General features: G+C 37.4%; 2 protein-coding genes and 1 long non-coding RNA gene across 4 annotated transcripts; 1 reads left to right on the top strand and 2 right to left on the bottom strand.

The window, feature by feature from the left end:
• Positions 1-112: 112 nt before the first annotated feature.
• LOC124338637 (5'-AMP-activated protein kinase subunit beta-1-like) lies at positions 113-2,139 on the bottom strand. Its single transcript, XM_046792782.1, has 9 exons — positions 1,948-2,139; positions 1,620-1,791; positions 1,362-1,558; positions 1,209-1,302; positions 1,095-1,130; positions 938-1,022; positions 801-874; positions 664-699; positions 113-599 (listed from the first exon to the last, which is right to left on the bottom strand). The coding sequence occupies exons 2-9, from the start codon at positions 1,773-1,775 to the stop codon at positions 453-455; spliced, it is 825 nt and encodes a 274-aa protein (XP_046648738.1). The 5' UTR covers positions 1,776-1,791; positions 1,948-2,139; the 3' UTR covers positions 113-452.
• Positions 2,140-2,705: 566 nt separating this feature from the next.
• Positions 2,706-12,441, top strand: LOC124338630 (CLIP-associating protein 1-like). Of its 2 annotated transcripts, XM_046792769.1 has the most exons (24): positions 2,706-2,875; positions 3,298-3,494; positions 3,690-3,795; positions 3,981-4,149; positions 4,213-4,389; positions 4,588-4,667; positions 6,709-6,749; positions 6,887-6,989; positions 7,259-7,422; positions 7,502-7,611; positions 7,681-7,807; positions 7,886-8,139; positions 8,280-8,683; positions 8,792-8,899; positions 9,063-9,294; positions 9,366-9,477; positions 9,547-9,648; positions 9,724-9,930; positions 10,023-10,186; positions 10,263-10,435; positions 10,495-10,697; positions 10,807-11,066; positions 11,148-11,679; positions 11,747-12,441. In XM_046792769.1, exons 2-24 carry the CDS (start codon positions 3,318-3,320, stop codon positions 12,110-12,112), a joined length of 4,371 nt encoding a protein of 1,456 aa, XP_046648725.1. In that variant the 5' UTR covers positions 2,706-2,875; positions 3,298-3,317; the 3' UTR covers positions 12,113-12,441. The 2 variants fall into 2 exon arrangements, with proteins under 2 accessions (XP_046648725.1, XP_046648726.1); XM_046792770.1 differs by lacking the exons at positions 2,706-2,875; positions 3,298-3,494; positions 3,690-3,795; ... (1 more) ...; positions 4,213-4,389; positions 4,588-4,667 and adding an exon at positions 4,979-5,913.
• Positions 12,442-12,675: 234 nt separating this feature from the next.
• Positions 12,676-13,809, bottom strand: LOC124338638. The gene is made up of 2 exons (XR_006917918.1): positions 13,546-13,809; positions 12,676-13,333 (listed from the first exon to the last, which is right to left on the bottom strand). It is a non-coding gene; the product is annotated as an uncharacterized LOC124338638 (long non-coding RNA).
• Between the last annotated feature and the right edge of the window lie 5,268 nt (positions 13,810-19,077).

The following is a 19,077-nucleotide window of genomic DNA, read 5'->3' as shown; positions in this document are numbered from 1 at the left end:
TCGCTTATGTCCAGGGCTTCCTATGGCCGCGACGCCACCAAGCTTTTATCGTGCTTTTATCATGGTCTGAAATAGTATGCTTTGAAAAAAAAAAAAGAACCCCTTTCGAAAATTGTTGAGGCGATATGGCGTACAGGTTGTACTTTTGATACGCATAACTTGTATTCAAGACGATGTTATTCCAACTGAAGGATTAGTGTGAAGATACAGGAACAGAAACTATATTAGTTATATTTAATACTAATCCGGGAAGCTTTTACGATTAAAGCGAAAAAAAAAAAAAATGAATGGCAAGATCCTCCTAACCATTATTTGTATAGAGAAAAGTAGATGGAATAACTTCCCTGAAACGAAGAACTAGAAACACGCAATTTAGTTGTACAGAGGGAAATTAATTTTTTTGTAACGCCTCATAACGAATTGGCATAGAACTAACAAATTGTTCTTGCTTATTAAATGGGCTTATAAAGAAGTGTAGTAACATATTTCTTTCGATAACGGTGGGTGGCACTGAGTACCATAACCCCATCTTTAATTGATAATGCGTATAGATGACAGAGCATGACATGGTTGGGTTCCGGTAATAACGTTGGTTCACACTGCAAATGAAGGAATTATTAGTTACGTATGAGAAATATGTTGAAATAAAAATTAAAAACTTACCGACAGCGGTGTGTCTTTATTGAGAATGACCTGAAGCTAAGAATTAAATAAACCAACATGAGTAGAATACATTATTCCCCGTTCAAATGGCACATGTCAAATAAGGCAATTTTTCTGGTAAAATTTTTTTAAATTACCAAATGAGGCGGTAGAATTGGAGGTGCAAATTTTTCTTGTGGCCGAGGTGTTGGGACATCTTGACCATAATCCTCTAAAATTAAAAATTGGTGTTATTAACTAATTCAACTAAACAAAAAAATTTGTAATGATGCACCTGAACTTTGGGAACCAGAAACGGTACTGCTGTCAATGTCTAGTGCATCAAAAACTTCGAAATCTGATTTCTTTACTGAAATAATCTAAAATATTAATCAATATTTCCAAAGCATTAATAAGTTTCAAACAATTTATAAAACACAAAATTATTTTACGTTGTTTTTAGATCCAATTCCATTATCTGTGACAGGCTATGCAATCAAAAGTAATTTTTGGGTATATTAATTTTTTATACTTGATTTATAAACAGTGCAATTTTTTTTACTTACCTCAGTTGGATCATGCATCCACTCTCCATCAACCAGAAATTTGTATTGATGTTCTCCTTCAGGCAAGTCAACAATTGTAACAAAATCTCCATGGCTGCATACATTTTATTATGTTATTAAATGATGCAGTCTTTTATTAGGAAAAGAATTTACCTTTTCACCATAGGAATGGTTTTCCAGTTGGAAAAAGTACCAGTAATGTACACTTGTTTTCCCCCTCCATCCCATTTAAAAACCGTAGGGAGTACTTTGGGAGAATTTTCTTCAGCCCCAAAGTTATCTTCTTGTGAAGGATTCAAGAGAGAGTGACTAAACTCCACAGTTCCTGAAGGACCAGATATTTCAAAACCCTGATAAAATGGGCTGGTTATTTTTTGCAAAATTTACTAAATTCTGTGCTAAGTAGGTTACTTTTGCATTCAAATAATCATCATCATCTCCAGATGTCTGGTATAAGAGTTTGTTTGGCTTCTTATCAAAAACAAAAGCTTGGCCATCTTTGCCTGGAGAACAAGGTTGAATGTCCCCTGACTTATGACGTTCTCGTGAACTATTTGCCTGTCCCATCACACTAACAGGAAATCTAAAAATTAAATGTACAATTTTTATTTTATCACAATTTGCATGATCAATAATTAGTAATCACTCAATGAAAATTCAAAGAACAGAATCTACTGCATATTGAGAGATAAGTCAGATAACCTATTTATAATAAACATTTCAGAAAATCAAGAGTAACCTGGGTCATTGATAATAAAACTTCTTGAAAAGCTTTTCGTTTCTTTTAACAAGACTGGCTCACGATCGACTTGTTTGTTGTTTCGTACAGTACACTGTTATTTAATTATTAAACATAAAGATGTAAGCACTAAAAATCGTAAAATGAGCAACTAAAAGGTGTCTGCGATTCGTTCTTTCGTTTGCAGAAATAACCGAGTCACAGAGACACCTAGCGTTACAAATTGAAAAAGTTAAGTTGCTAAAAAATTTTGTTTCATGGTATCCGCTGGTTAATTCAGAAATTTGAAGGAAGGGAATGAAAATACATCAGAGGAAAGATTGTCGCGTGTTAAACACGGAACAAAATTCATGTTAAATCCAGTGCATTTCGGCTTATTTGGAAGATAGTAGTAGCTAAAGAATTGAATAACAATTCATTTTATTTATTGTAGATACAATACCTGGGACTATGAATAAAAATGAAAATACACTGATTGTAGGCTAACTGCTAACTGCAGTAAGATAAATTGCGCTAAACTTGAAATTATGTTTAATTGCCCTTCCCCGAAAAATTTTTGTTAACAGTTGTAACTGTGATATCGCTAAATAATTTACTACATTTCCTTAAAAAAATGCTTTGTAGTTTTTAGTCTCTTAGCCTGACCTAAACCCCCCTTTTTTTTACTAACTTGTATACCGCCGTTACCGCTGGCCGCTGCCACCTCCTGCCCTGCGTGCTGCCGCTATAAAAGGACTTTTTGAAAATAGTTGGCAACGTTTAACGTGTTACCTCCAGTGAAACCAGAATTATTTTTTCTCTATTTGCCGCATCAATCCAAGCAGAAAATTTTTTTGAGATTGAACGTCATAAGTTTATGACATTCTTAACGGCCATAACTAATTAGAACAACGTCGTCATCGCTGGAATTTTTAAACTATAGATTGATGTAAGTAAAAATCTCTGTAATTTGTAATATTAAGAAGAACAAAATGGTGAACTAGAGCCATGTTACTCGACGGGAAATAAACCGCACAACTGGACTCATTTCTGAAAATAGTGCATTTGCCACTCTAGCTTTATTAAAATGTACAATCGATTCTAACAGAGTCTGTTGAAAATGGTTGGATACTTGTGGGTAGGTTGTTGTTTGAACATAACTGCATTATCAGCTAGATGTTTTGTTCGGAGTGTCAGGTGTGGCATGTTATGATGAAAAGCTTTACATGTAAACTAGCAAACATTGCCTTGTTAAGTGTTTTCAACACAGTTTTCCATCATCATTCATGTCTCATTACAATTGCTGAAATTGTTTAAACTGATGTCTCCGTTTTTCATATTTGACTTACATATCCTTTTATTGTATCCTAGGATTTGAGAGTGTCAGACAAATGTCCAACTTGGATTTATTTTTACCTTTACTGGGGACAACAGATGTTAGGAAAAAAATTTTGATTGGGGATGACATAATTGCCTACCTTTCTTCGCCTGATAACCCTCCAAAATGTGAAGATATTGGTTTGTTTATTGATGGCCTTGTTTCTTGGATCAACAACAGCAATTTCAAGGTGAATTTCTTAATTAAACATTTATTTAATCACAAAATCTTTCACTATTTCAACTAATATATCACAAAATCATTCCTAATATTGCATTATAATGACTTGTTCAGCAGTTATTTGTCAACAGACAATTTTAGGGTGTAGTTTTTTGTTAAACTTACTGTGAACATAACTTTTGACTAACTTACTGGTTTTTTGTAGGTGTGTCAAAATGGGTTAGAAATTTTAAGTCTTTTAGTGAATAGACTAAAAGAGGATTTTCGCCCGTACATCCAGACTATCCTTCATGCCGTGATTGATCGATTAGGTATACTTTATATCATTAACTTTCCACAAGTTATGAAATTATTACTCTTACTAAAATGTTTTTAAGGATTTCATTTTAGTTTTCTTTTTCCCTTTCAATACCCTCTTGGCTTCTTTGAAATTTGTTTGTTTTAATTTGTATGTTTTATTTTGTAATAGAAACTAACTAAGATTTTTATTGATCAGGAGATGCAAAAGACTCGGTTCGTGAAAAGGCCGAAGATTTTATTTTAAAATTAATGGAATGGAGCATTCAACCACAAATATTGTGGGAACGGTTGCTTTCAGCCTTTGTCCACAGAAATAATAAAGTTCGAGAGGAAATTCACAAAATTCTGATCGTAACGTTAAATTCGTAAGTGTTATTATATGGGTTCATGTTCAGTCTTTTGCTTTAATCATATGTTTTCATCTTTAGGTATGGAAGTAGCTCATTGTCACTGAACAAACTTGTGCCATCCATAGTAAAATGTCTTAGCGACCCTACGCCTGCTGTAAGGGATACTGCATTTCAAACTCTGGTTGAAATTTATCGCCATGTTGGTGAAAAGGTTCGCGCTGATTTAGAAAAGCGAGGAAATGTCCCACCTGCCAAGTAAGTGTTAATTTAATGGTTAAACTTGTTGTCAGTCAGATTATGAAAAGTACAATTCGAAATATTTGAAAATTAAATTAAATTCTTTTTTTCTGGTGTGACATGATTATTAAATTTGTTTAAGCAGTTTCTTTACTTTTCTACTATGGCATGTATTGTCAAGTATAACTTGTCATAAAGATTCTTTTCTTTTGATAGGTTACATGTCCTATTCGCAAGATTCGATGAAGTTCGGGACGCTGGAGATCTGTTACCTACCGCTGTCCTCTCGGTTGACTGTAAGTTAACTATTAATTTTAAATATCCATCTTCTCAATTCTTCTCATATGATAAAATAGTGAGCGAGGTTACTAGTCGGTCGATATTTCTTTTAAAACCCCAAGTTGAGTGTTGAGTAAGTCTCTTGTCAACAGCGATCGTTTACATGTTGAATCTTTTACCCATAGAAAACGCAGATTTTAAAGATAGTTTCAAGTGTATGATTAAGAATTTGTTGTCAGTTGCTTAGCCAAGTTGGTCATATCATACGTATAAGGCCTTGTTCAGTATAGAAGTCCATAGATGGCGCGTACAAATTTTCTCCTATCCTCTTGTAGTGAGCAAGAAACTGGCAAGAAAAGTCCATTTGCGTCTTAAGTTTTGAAAGAAATGTATTGTTTCGTGGGTGGAGGGGAACCCTGTGAAAACATATTTTTAATGGAGTGGGAAGCATTTCACGATTTTACCCCGGATGGATTTTTTCATCGCGAAAGACTTGTTAAGCCTTTTGTAGCATTGCTATCTGTTCAGTCGCGCAGTCGACTGCCACTATTTGTAGACAGTGGTTGCTAATCAGATGATCTCCGTGTTGAGGGAAAGTCTTCCTTTTTTTGGTGCTGTGCAAAATTCTACCAAAATGACGAACCATCTTGAATTTATTTGTGCCTAGTCAACTACAAAAGAATTTGAATTGTCCTCGGTATTGCAGCATTATGTTTGACCCCGAAACCGAAACTCAGTTACCGACCCCAAGTGACGTTGATGTCGATTGGAATGGGTTATCTCGTTTAAAATTTAGCACGAGATTCCCCTCATCTCAAAATGACTGTACCGATACTGATCGGACCCTAGCAAAGCAATCTTCAAAATCCACGGAAATAGCCAATACTGTTGATGTGGAGTATGAGCAAGCTCCTTCCAGCGGTATTAGTAGTGCCAAAGATCTTGTGTTTACCCGAAAGCAAAGTCTGAATAGTGGGGACGATGAACGTTTTCCGACCTACGTGATAGCGAACGAAAAGCCAGCAGCGATGAGAAAACCATCTTTACTGAAATCGCCCGTAGCCACATCTGATATGAATCAGACTGCAAATCGCGCTTTCCATTTTACCCCACAGACTAGATGTACTCCTGGTTTTCAAAGAAGTTCGTCAACGGTCACAGGAGTTGATTGGGGTGACGATAATGAGTGGATTATACTATTTGACAATTTGCTCAATTCCACATGTGCACCATACAGGAAACAGCCCAATAGGGACATTTATGGTAACTGGCTTTAACGTTTTTTGCAACAAAATGTGTTGGGGTTACTTGCATTGAATTGGGAAATGTCTATTATTCGGTTAGGCTCTATCGTGCGCCTTAAAAAAAATGATATCTACTTGTTGGTTTTATCGCAGTTTATTTTGGACACGGTATCATAGTGTGGCCAGTGTGGCAAGCACAATTATCCTTATCTTTTCCTTACTCCTTCGCACAGTCAATAAAATTCTACATCACATAAGGTGTAGTAGTTAAAAATATAAATTTACCGTAATTCGATAATGAATCGCTAGTAGCTAGTTTTTGTTAGAGACAAAGTTTTCCTCGGAAGGATGAGAAATACCGGTGAAGCTACAGACGAAATCAGACGTGTACCTGGAGGCGATTCTTCGGTCGGCACTCGGCACCGAATTTTTTAACGTGTCAAAGAGAAAGTTTTTAAAATCTGGGTGCGACAACCAACTATTCGTCGAGAGTTGCCGTGAAGGTCACGACGTTCTTCGTCATATCCTCACGTACCGATTTTAGGTTAATAAACCGGTTACGCCAAAAAGTGAAAGATTGAAAGAAAAGACTTTATTAACTGTTACCCCATTATTTACAAACTGTCAGAATGCCAGACCGCAAAAAATTGAAAAAAACAAATTTGTTGTCGTTGTTGATTAACAATTTTACACGCATTAAAGTAAGGTAATGCATATTCGCGTGCCGATATTAGTGGTGGAATCTGTTTGAACGAAGTTCAGCTTTTTTTAAACATGTCATCAATGAGATTACAAAAAGACAATTGGAATTTAGGTATGGCTAAGACCACGGAAGATGAACCTGACCGCTCCTTGGTAAGTTGAATTTCGTAATTTTTATTGAAGAAACATAAAATTCAAAATTACAGGTTTTTCGCTTTGCGACTTTTCATTAATAATTTTGAAAAAAGTTTTCGATGAAGCATTTGTTAAATTTGTTCTTTTTAACATAGTTATTGACGGGATCAAAAAGAGCTACAAGTGCCCCTGCCGTACGGAAATTGGTGGTACCATCTAGTATCACCAAAACTGTAACCTCATCCATTGCCAATACAGGTATTATTTGTTTCTTCTTATGTTATTTCTTAAAATTCCAATGTACTTTTAAGTATTATAGATCATAATAAATATTTGAACTGATAGAAAGCATTTTGGGTAACAGACAAGTTTTCCTTGCATTGCGAAGGGGGGGGGGGGTGCAAGGTTCTCTGAAGAGCCACAAGAACTTAATGTCTTTTTATCTAACATTATATTTGTCTTTCACGTACTTGATATTCCGTAGTTCTATCATTTGATTTTTTTAATCATTTGTTTGTTGTAACAAGCTCCCATGACAGGAGGAGGAATGGATGAGGAGACTTTCATAAGAGCATTTGAAGACGTTCCAAAAATTCAGATATACTCTGCCAAAGAAATGGAAGAACATCTGATAAACATGAGATCGATTATCCAAGATCCCAACAATGATTGGGCCAAACGAGCCGAAACTGTAAGTAGAAATTTCATCTAAACAATTACCCATATTCGATTGTCGCATCTTCCTAATTATTCAAACGTTTGCGTCACAGTTAAAAAAGATTCGATCTCTGTTGATTGCGGGAGCCGCCAACTACGATGAATTATGGCAGCATATCCGCCTCTTGGAAACGGCGTTTCAAACAAGCGTGAAAGATTTAAGGTAAAACAGTTAAATTGGGTTGAAAACTACTTTCTTAACTTCTTAAAATTCAATATTTAATGTTTACAGGTCTCAAGTTGTGCGAGAAGCGTGTGTGTCAATTGCATTCATGTCACAACAATTGCAAAACAGATTAGATCACTTCGCTGAAGCTTTGTTGAATCCGTTAATCATACTGATTCCAAACAGTGCAAAGGTTTGCTATGTGCCCTATTTCTCCGATCCTTTTTTCTGCTGCTAGTGCTGTTTGGCTACATGTCACTTTGTCTTTCAGATCATGGCTACAGCGGGCACCGTCTGCATACGCTTCATCATCGCACATACTCACAGTGCTCGGCTTATCCCCATTCTCACCAATCACATGACTTCGAAATCCAAGGATATTCGCCGTGCCATGTGCGAATTTCTAGATCAGCTGCTTCACACGTGGCCCACGCACATTCTTGAAAAACACGTCGCTCTCATTCAGAGTGCTGTGAGCAACGGCATCAAAGATGCAGACCCGGATGCCCGCGCGTTTTCTAGAAAGTAGGCGTTGTTTCTTTTTCTAAATTCATATTTCGTTCTTTTTTTTTTTTTTCGTTCAGGTTTTAAATATATTACGTTGCTTTACAAGGAGCGTCTCATCTGATTTTATTATTGTTATTATTTATATTATTATTATTTAGGGCCTATGGTGGATTCGCTTCCCATTTTCCTGCTCAGGCCGATGCGTTGCTTCATTCTTTGGATCTCTCTTACCAGAAACTGCTCTACGGAGAGTCAAGTCTTTCCAATTCCAGTTCGAGCCATTCATTACAATCCGCCGGGGTGTCTCGACCTTCGTCAAATGCAAATTCGGGGCCAGCGTCTCTTCCAGTTCATCCGCGTTTAAAAGTCGGCTCATCAGAGAATTTAACCAGGCTTCCTGGAATTCCTCCGAGAAAGATAGCGATGCCTTCTTATGGTGCACGGCCAGGAGGTGGGATAAATGGAGCAGTGACCAGTGGTATTCGTTCGAATTCTGCCATCGATTTACAAGCCGCCAATCGGGCTGTCCGGAATATTAGAGGAGGCTATGTTGCGCCATTGCGTAAGTTCATGTTGAAATTAGTAATTGTGTTGCATGCCTTTTCTAAATTTTGTCTTTGTTTTCCATTTTTACAATCTGATTTATTTGCGATGCAAATCGAAAAAATAGCTCCCACTAAAAAAGATAGTAATTCTTCGGATCCCCGTGCTGTCACCTCTCCTGATCACCGGAGTTCTAGGACCCGTTCAAGGACTTCGGGATCTTCGCAGTCTCAACGTATGTTATCCTTCGTATCTTAATAACATTTTTCACTTGTTTGCATTTCCTTCACAATAAAGGAAGACATAGATTCCACTTGAATGTCGTGTACGGACCCCTTTTTGCTTATGAAGATGCTTATGATTTTCTATTTATTCCATGTTCCCAATTATTTGAATAGCTGGCAGCCGATCAGGATCGCCTTCGTCTAGATATTCATACAAAACGTACGATCCTTCTGGAACTCCTGTGCGACATGTAGACAGTTCAACATTAGGTCGTCCCAGGCGATTATCCAGTAGTGGAATGGTCGCCAACGCAACTCCACCTCGTGGACCTCGGAGCAGCAACACGAGCCGTGAACCAAGTCCTAATCGTGGTGGAAATCACTCAGTGCTCTCCAAACCTGCCAGGTGATACATCTGTTTTATTTACTCAAGTTAACGTGATTAAAATATGGTTCTCGTTATAAAAACACCTGTAGAGTTCGTTCACAATCTGGATGTAGCGAAAAAGGTACCCCTAGTCGTCCGGTGCTAGCCCAGAAAATCCTCCAGCAAAGCCGCGAAGCCGAATCTGCTCTCTCTGATGCTCTGGTATTTTATTTGAATATCTATCAGGTTGCGCCAAACAAAATTGTTTTTTACATTTCATTTTTGCAATAGACTCGCCCGCGTGTTGGAGGATATGACGATCACTCCGACGAAAGCGAAACGTCGAGTGTGTGCTCAGAACGTTCCATGGATTCAGTAAACCGTCGCTCCGATGTAAGTCGATAGTCATTTTTAAAATTAAAGTTAAAATTTATCTTGTTTTACTTGTGCCGTGGCTTGCTTCTTTAGCGCCATTTTCGGGAAAATTGGCTTGAATCACCCCACAAGGATATTTACGATATTATCACTGCATGTTCCAGTACTCATTGGTCCGAGAGGAAAGAGGGTTTAATGGGACTGCAAGCCTTCTTGCGCTCTGGAAACTTGATTCCAACGCATGAATTGCGCAAGTTAATTGAAATCCTAGGGAAAATGTTCACTGACGCCCATACTAAAGTAAGTGATTTTATTATTGTTTTTTATTCGTTGCTTTTCTCAAGCAATCCATTTTGATTATTTATTCACCTAAACATTTCTATCTTCTGCAGGTTTTCAGCTTGTTTTTAGATGCGTTAACGATATTGATTGAGATTCACAAGGATGATATGCACGAAAATTTGTATTTTTTAATGAGTCGTCTGCTCAACAAATTGGGTGCTGATCTTTTGGGATCTGTTCAGGCTAAAACGCTGAAAACATTGGATTTAGTCCGGTAAAATTCAACAGAGCTGAATTCTCGTAAAATGATAATTCATATTGATAATTCATATTATCTATGTATGTTCTAGATACTGTTTCCCGTATTCCTTACAAATGGCATTACTCTTGCGATTCATGATGGATAACACGCAAACACCAAATTCTCGCGTAAAGGTGGCTTTACTTAATTATCTAACTGCATTAGTTCGCGACATGCAGCCGTCAGACTTAACTGCTGTTACGTCTCAAATGGGATCCCCAGGTGCGTTTAAAAGAAAACTTGTTTTGCGATGAATTGTTTGTTCATTCGTCCGTTCTCAGGTTTAATGATGGGTATGGCGGGAGTTGGAGCTTCGGTGTCTCCACAACTCGTTGAAGCTTCAATTGCTAAAGTAGTGGCATGGACCAGCGACGTCAGATCTGCCGAAGTTCGAAAGGCTTCACAGGATGCGATTTACGCTCTATTTAGTTTGCATCCAGCTGAGGTGACACGTATACTTAACACACTCCCAAAAGTGTGTCAGGTAAACAACGAAGATTTTCTTATTGAAATTTTTGTGATTTTGTGCTGTTTTATTTTTCTCAACGATACGTTTTTTTTTGTCTTCTATTATTTTTCCAATAATCTAATAGGATAGTGCAGGACAAATCATTCAATCTCAATTAAACCGAACCATGGATAACGTAAGCTTGAATAGAGCATCGGATTCTCCTACATCCGTTGTTGCAGGTTCCTCGCCACTGAGATCACCCGTCACACCTCAATCACAATTTCAAATGCCGATTCTGTCGTCTCAGCAACCGTCGACGCCAACCTATTTTTCGAAAATCTCTTCATCTAGGTCGCTGGAAAATGACGAAAATGAGCATTACAATCCAGAAGAAGTTTACAAGTACGTATGAATGTTTTTTTTTTTTAAATATTTGATAGAGACATATTACTTTATTTGTTTACAATTAATTGTGTTTCTTAGATCGATCAGAAAAACCACTGCGGAAATCCAAAATTACAGTTTTGAGAAATCCTCTTTGGAGCGGGACTCAACATCACAAGATTCTGGCATATCGCAGCTGTCACACCTGTCGTTCGAAAAGAATAAAGGAGAAATCAAATCCTTACCATTGGAAGAGAAGCGTCAGAAAACTCTACCAAATTCTGTTGGAACTGACGTTTTCATGTCACCCATGGAGCAGGCCGATAGAGCAACGATGCAGCGAATTCTTGCGTTATTCGGAAAAGAAGATTCGGAATCGCGCAAGGACGCCATGCGGATGCTGACGCAGTTGATGCACCAGGGCGCTGGCAATTTGATTGAAGACAACTTCCGCCCTGTCTTCAAGCACTTGGTGTCGTGTCGTGAAGATCCCGACTCTTTTGTTCGCCGTCAAGTATTCAATCTTTGGGCAACCATGTTGTCAACTCCTAGACTGCTGGAAGAAATGGAAAACTACGCTGACTTAATTCTTGTCAATATTTTTCGGGCACAACGTGATCAAGAAAGAGAGGTGCGTTTAGATTTCTGCATTTATTTGTTTGTTGAACCGTATCTTAATCTTGTGATTTGTTCAACAGGTTGTTCGTTCGGCAGAAAGTTGCGCCAAAACCTTAGCTGCCGTTCTGTCGCTGAACAAGCTTATTCGCATTTTAAAACATGCCATTGGTGATAATTACCCTGAAAACTATACTGCGATCAAAACCCTGACGCGGTTGGTTGAACAACGTCCTCATGAAGATACCGTAACTATTTTACCCGAAATGATGCCTGCCCTTCTGCGTGCCACTGACCATGCCGAGAGTATTGTGCGAAAAGCAGCTGTTTTCTGCATCGTAGAAATTTACAAACGAGCACCGGACGAATTGAAACCATACCTAGAATCACTGAATAGCAGCAAAATGAAATTGATCAACGTTTACATTCAGAGAGCTGGCCCTACGTAGAGCCGTCCTTGTCGATGTCGCGCCTATTCTCACGGCATTCTCGTTTTACACGCGTGACCATTTAGTGAGCCGCTTTTCATATTATTATTCGATTCTTATTACTCGATCTTATTAAAAACAAAAACTACAAAAAAACTAAGGAAAAGAAGGACAATAAAAAAAGTAGCAACAATCTTTCGCGTTCTTTGTAAGCAGTTTACAAACTTCACAGCTTCAGCCATTCTGACTGCTCTCCAGCAATTAATCCAATTATGCATTCCTAATAATAGTAAAGTATTATGGATTTCTCAATTTTCAAACTAATACATCCATTGAAATATGTTAGTGAATTTGTTTAACGGTTTATAATGAGTGGTTGGATATTGGTATGCTTCTGTCATATTTGAGCTTGTGGGCAACAAAAGCAAGGGAAATATTAGCAGCGCTAGAAACTGCTAAGTTGCACGTATGCAACACAGTCAGTAAACTAATAACGTGCGATAAGTGTGTAAGTTTCACATTTTTTTTTTCGCCTTGAGTTTATTCCATACAAACCCTTCACTAATGACTATTTTTCATCATACTTTTTGTTAGTAAACCAAGTGAATTGTTGCGTTAGTAACTGAATGCATTCTGAACCGAATTTTTCGTTTGCTGACTCTTCCCTGCATCATACTGCCACATTAGTTGTAAAACAAATGTTATTCTGCAATCATAAGCACCTAATTTCAGTTAATTACCTTTGTTTTTACACACTTAATACATGCATACACTTTTAAACTAAATACATTATTATATGGCAAATTAATCAAAAGATTAATTTTGACTAGTACGCTGACGGATCGCCTTCAGTGTTTTTCTTAATAATACTTTTTTTTTTAAATGTTCGAACAATTGATTATATTTGACTATCGGATATGAATTGTCCATCGGGGGATATTCGCCTATTTCAACTACGTTCGCATGACTAAGAGGATCGTTCAAATTTAAAATACGCAGATGCTGCTGTGTTGTAATGGTTTTATTTCGTTTTTATTAATGTAAATCCATTTAAAGGAAAATCTGAAGAAGTTGAAATAGTAAATATTAATCTTGTGTGTCATTTCTTTGACAAATTCAAGCTGTGTCGGACAGAGCAGTTCCATCGCTATTTCGAACCAATTGGGAGCCAATCGCTGCACGCGTTCATAGCCGCATCGCAAAGAAGCTGCAGATTCGAGGGCGATTCAAGTTTGTCTGTGCCTGTACAAGTAAAATGAAATTGCCCATTAAATTTCAACTATATACTAAAATTTAATATCGAAACTATAACCACACCTGATGAAACAATAACAGTTTTCATCTTTACAAGTAAACAAGAAACAATGTATTACACAACATTGCGCCAAATATAAAAATATAGCTATAAATACGATATGCGACTAACCCAACCTGAAAAACAGTTTATGTTTTACCTTGATTACTACGTTTGCCAAATATGCTGCCATTGAACGGCAGCTTACGAGTGGCTTCTGCCACCTGCCCCCAGAAAGTAAGAACGACGACAACACAGACCATGACGACTATAAAACTGGAACGCATTTTAGATATCAGAGTCTGAAAGACGGATGAGGATACAAATCGGTTACAGACCAATTCAGAACCCGGACTGCGACATCCTTCTCAGCTCCAACTTGTTTTTATACCCAAGCGTAGCCACTTTCACGGTTTTACAGATAGCTTTTGTCATCCAAAACTTGATTAGGACCAAAGAGGCTAAGGAAACTGGGAGCTTCGTGACTCAAAGCCCGAGGAACGTGCACTCTTCATCAGAAGGATCAAACTATAACTGAATCATTTCTTAGACTAAGAGCGTCGAATATCTCATCGCCTTTTTCCTTTTAGTATTCCCTTTGGATTTGAAAACCTATTTGAATTAACCTTACCATATATGTTGAGACTGGCTGCACAAAACTCTTCTCCCCTGATCCCATACTTATTATTTCGAGATGCTCCTTTATTGGATCGCAAATAGGCAACTAATATGGTTAGTTGGTTAGTTCACCATCTTCTCACGTAAAATTCACGATTTAAAAAATCTGGTAGAAAATCGATGGTTTATAACTTATAAACCATTGATTAGATAAATTGAGATTCATGCGACAATCAAAACTAAAAATGTCTTTATTTGAACTTTTCTTGATCAACGGCTTAACGCCATCTCGTATACATTAGCATAGTAGAAGAGGGGGTGGTACAGTCACTCAGTATAAATTTCCCGTAAGGCTAGATCGGCTAGATCCTCGGTTTTTCAGATTTTTTAAAAAGTCCTTTGCTTCGATAAATGGTGTTGCCCCCACGCGTAGCGTTACTGAATCGCGTTTCTCCCATAAATATTCCCTCTTGGTTACCAAGGGGGTCTAAGCAGTAGGCACCACTTATTTCCTACTCTGAGCTGCAACCATTTCTCGCCAATAACTTCTAAACGGTACTTTGTTTTTTAATCTATAATTTGTAATTCATGGGAACACGATGAACGAACGCGTTTTCCGGGAAAAATGGGCGGAGCTACACACTCCAAATTAACAGGGTTCGCCGACTTCCCCAGCTGATATCTAGACCATTCCCCAGCGAGCGCTGCGCCCCAAGCGGTCGGTTACATCAACAAAGTGGTTAACTATTTCACTTTGGAAAAATGTCGGTGTAGATGACGCTCTCTACAATTTTCCTGAATTTTCGCCGCGAATACTAGAAAATACGTTTTACTTACATGGTTCTGCTGTTCACAGCAGTCGGGCGGGCCACTTCTCTCCCTTTATCTCCAGTTCTCTCACATTGACAGTTTGATACTTATTCTTAGTTCCATTATTTGTTTTACTTTCGTAAATCGTTTTGTTATTCATTGTTGTTGCTTGTTAGAGCAGCTTTCCCATCTACACTGAATTCCTTGCCGATCCTGGAACATTGCTCTTCGCCGTGGAGAGGCTAAATATGACGATAACAATCCCAAAGCGAAAATTATATTCAAATTCAGATCTTCAACATTTAACTCATAAATTGGAATTCCATTGGCATACATAATAGACAGGCGCCGTTTTTTTAATTTTTTCGGCTTTTTGACAATTTCAATGTTTGGCTTTTCTCGACGATTTTAAAAATCGAAAACGGCGAGTTCAGGTTAGGTTAGGTTACTTGGTGTCTACTCGGGCACTCGAATTTTCGGACCTGGTTCTCCATGCAACAAACCACTGATAGATCGTAAAAAACATTTTATCTGGATACTGAAATACAATTACAATACAAAAAAAAAATTAGGCAACCATAATATGTGAAAGCATGAAACGCCGACGCCAGACTAAGTCCCACGAAAAACGCTACTAACACACATGAATCTTAATATCTCATAGACATACCGACAGCCTCAAAACGATACCTTCAGTAACCAAGATGGACCAACCGTGGCGCGGCAGCTTCATATTTAGCGATTTTTAAAATACGTTTAATGATTGGATAATCAAGTTGGGAGAGCGGGGGTTTGTCAAAGGAGAAGTCGTAGGTTCAAAACAGAAAAGTTTATTTTTTTTCAAACATTTTTCTTGGTTTTTTCTATATTTAAAGCGAAATTGATAGAATACCTAATTCTGTAAATAATGCGAGTTTTGTCACATATTTTTTACAAAATCCGAATTTGTTTCTTTGGCAAGGGAAGAAACGTGTTCAAACATAGTTCTGAAGAAAATCCTCAAGGTGTAACTACCGTGTATCGAATCGACCTAGGATTTAGCTTTACGGGAAACTTCTACAGAGTGACTGTACCACACCCTCTTCTACTATGACATAAGTAATAAGAAACAAGAAATATAACTTAAGAAACAAAAGAAATACTTTATGGGGGGGGGGGAAATCTGACTGTTTTACAAAGAAAATATTCACAAAATTTCTCCTGTATAATTTACACTGTTGAAAATGTCAGTTAATTTAAATGAGGCAACTTTTTAAAGTTTTTTCCCCTTTGGTGACAATCACATACTAATAGACCACGAAAGGACATTTCCACCCCGCGCGCCTTTTTCACTGTTGAACAGAGAAATCACTCGCTTATAAGGGGGCTACAACCCGGCGTGGGTGGAAAGAGAGGAGAAGAACGGGCCAACAAATTAATTCAGTTTTCAATTCCAAAATGCGAAGTATCTGACGCAATATGACGCGAAAAATCTGAAAATGAAGACTGTTGTTCAGCTTGGAAAGTTCTTCATTTCAGAGTTTTCCGCGTCTTCCTACCTCTACCCGTTCATTAGTTATTCCCCTTCAAAGTACCCTAATTTGCATGGAGCACTATAGCGTGTTCCCAAACTTAGGGATCAATTTAAAACCTACCCTCCCCTTGATAAAAAAAAATCTGAAAAAAATCAGCTTATTGCTACCCATAATGGCTATGGCCAAAAAAAATTTCGTCGTGATCTGACAAAAATTGGATTTTTGGGAACGCCGACAAAAAACGCATTTTTCCCCATAAGATTCTCTGGCGCGCGCTCGTGCGTTCCCAAACTTCGGGTAGTTACTGTATTGATTTCTAAATGAGCTTAGATATTCCCCATATTGTATGAATTATCTATAAATTACTTTATCAAACCCCCTTTTCCCCATTTTCAGGCTCATTTCTGTTAATCTTTTACCGCTGTTCATGGAAATAGTTGCCAAAAAGTGCGGTAAAAATCAGTACCATTTGTTCTCTCTCAATGCAGCGTTGAACAATTCTCTGAATTGGGCCTGAAATAGGGAAGAGGGGTTTTAATCGTTTTAATGCAGTAATTTATGGATCGTGTCGGACTGTCGGTGCATTATTCAAACCAAACGGCAATCGTAGTAACTTGCACAAACCATTGGGGGAACCAAGCGCCCTTTTTCACGTGTTGGAGTTAGCAACAGGTACTTGTCTGCTCCAACTCATTAGATCAAAATTTGAAAAATTCCGTGTGCCAGCTAGACGATAAAAAAACATCGACCATTTAGGGTAAAAGATACAAGTCTCCTTTCGTCACGGAATTTAAATCAATATATAAGCTGTAGTCACCTGATTTTTTCTTTACTTGGACCACCATCTCATGGACTAAATGACGGCGTATAATATTTTGTTTCAGTACCTTGACGATTTTTTTATTGATTATCTTTCTTGGGGGGTTAGAATTAAGCTGATTTTTTTAGGATTTTCCAATCATAGGGAGGATAGGTTTTTGAACGAAGCATAAGTTTGGGAACGCTCCGTGGACTTATATGTAAATTAGACTACTTTAAAGGGTTATAATTAGATAACGGGTTAAACTAGAACAACGCAAAAAACCTTAAATGATGAGCTTCATAAGCTCTATAACACCCTTTGTTTTCATATTTTTCGCATGAGATTCAAAGTAGTAAATTCTTAATTGAAAATAGATTTAATTTTTTACCCGTTCTATTCCCTTTCTTCCCCCTTCTTTCAACCCAAGCGGAGTTGTCGCCCTCTCGCGCGCGTCATTTCTCTCTTTAACAAAGAAAAAGGCGCGTGGTGTGGAAATGGGGGGATCGCCCAGCTATGGAAGAACTTCTAATATGTGCAATAAGAACTCCTCCAGGAGCAACATATAAGTCCAAACAATTAAAGCTTGTCAGGAAGGAGATCTCTGCAAATTAGAGATCCTACCTTCTGATTTTAAATACCTCTGATACCGCAAAGTACTTGATCATCTACTTCCCTTACTTCTTGCTTCACTACACAGCAGCGGCAAACCACTTAAATTTAAGTCTTTAAGGAAGATAATAAAACTAAAAAATTTCAGTGTCCTATTTTTCCCACTTAAACCTTATTTTCCCTACTTAATGCACTATTTCCCCACTTAAAACTAACAATTTGTGTTACTTAATCAATTTAAGTGAGAAAATGACTGATTAAGTAAGAAAATCATTAAGTGGTTTGGAAAATTTTAAGTCTTTAAGTTAGGAAACTACAGTTTAAGTGAGATACAGCCATTAAGTAGTTGATTTTTTAAATTGTTTAAGTGATTGGATGGGACTTATAATAAAATTCATTTGAAATAATATATTGTTTCATCAGCGCTTACTAATAGGCTATACATTACTGGATATGGTAGTGATTATAGGCCCAATGTGAATAAAACCCAATTTCTAATGACTGTTAAGGAACTTTAAAAACGAGTTCTGTTTCCGCTGTAATGCAAGCAAAAGTTTGTTTTGTCCTTAGAACACAGGAACTCCTATCTTCTTCGAAATAACAGGTTTCCAGAAGCTCCATGACCAACCCAGTACCTTTTTTTATTTTCACTTGATGTTAATTCGGCCATGCACTCTCCAAAAAGAAGGGGGGGTTTAGTTTATTAGCAGACATATCCCTAAGAAATACGGTGTCAGTTGCGCAAGTTCTTCCTGCAATCTGGAATTTTTTTGCAAAATGTAAGTTTCAGTATAACTGTATGATTTAACGGTGTCGTATTAAATTATAATTTGAAACGAAATCTGTCAACAGTTTTCGGGTATCGAAAACGGGAATTATTATTTTTCTCTAAATTATTCGATTAATTTCGGAACTGAAAATATTGTCTAGTCTGTGGAAAATATTTTTTATTCGATGTTCTGCAATTTAAACGGTCTGGAAGAAGTTAGGGACAATATTTCTGAAGACATGTTAAGTTATACATCGTGGCCGAAGGTGGCTAGTAAGAACTGCAAAGTTATATATAGTCAAATGGTCTAGTGGTTAGCGAGTCGAGCTAAGAGTTCAAAGGTCATAGATTCGAGTCTGGCAGGGAACACATTTTCTAGCAAGTAGGTTGCTTAAATTTAAATAGTCTAAAATTTTAAGTGGGTGGGAAATTTTAAGTAGGATAGACCGTTAAGTATTTTCCGCACTTTTAAGTGGTTTAATCTTACTGACTTGAAGTGGTTTCTCGCTGCTGAATAGTAATGATACTAACTAGCTGGGAAACAGTTTTTCAATAACCTGACAGTAAGTT

The sequence above is a fragment of the Daphnia pulicaria genome, chromosome 4, assembly GCF_021234035.1.
Source record: "Daphnia pulicaria isolate SC F1-1A chromosome 4, SC_F0-13Bv2, whole genome shotgun sequence".
Lineage (NCBI taxonomy): Eukaryota > Metazoa > Arthropoda > Branchiopoda > Diplostraca > Daphniidae > Daphnia > Daphnia pulicaria.
This window is presented reverse-complemented; position numbering and strand designations above follow the sequence as displayed.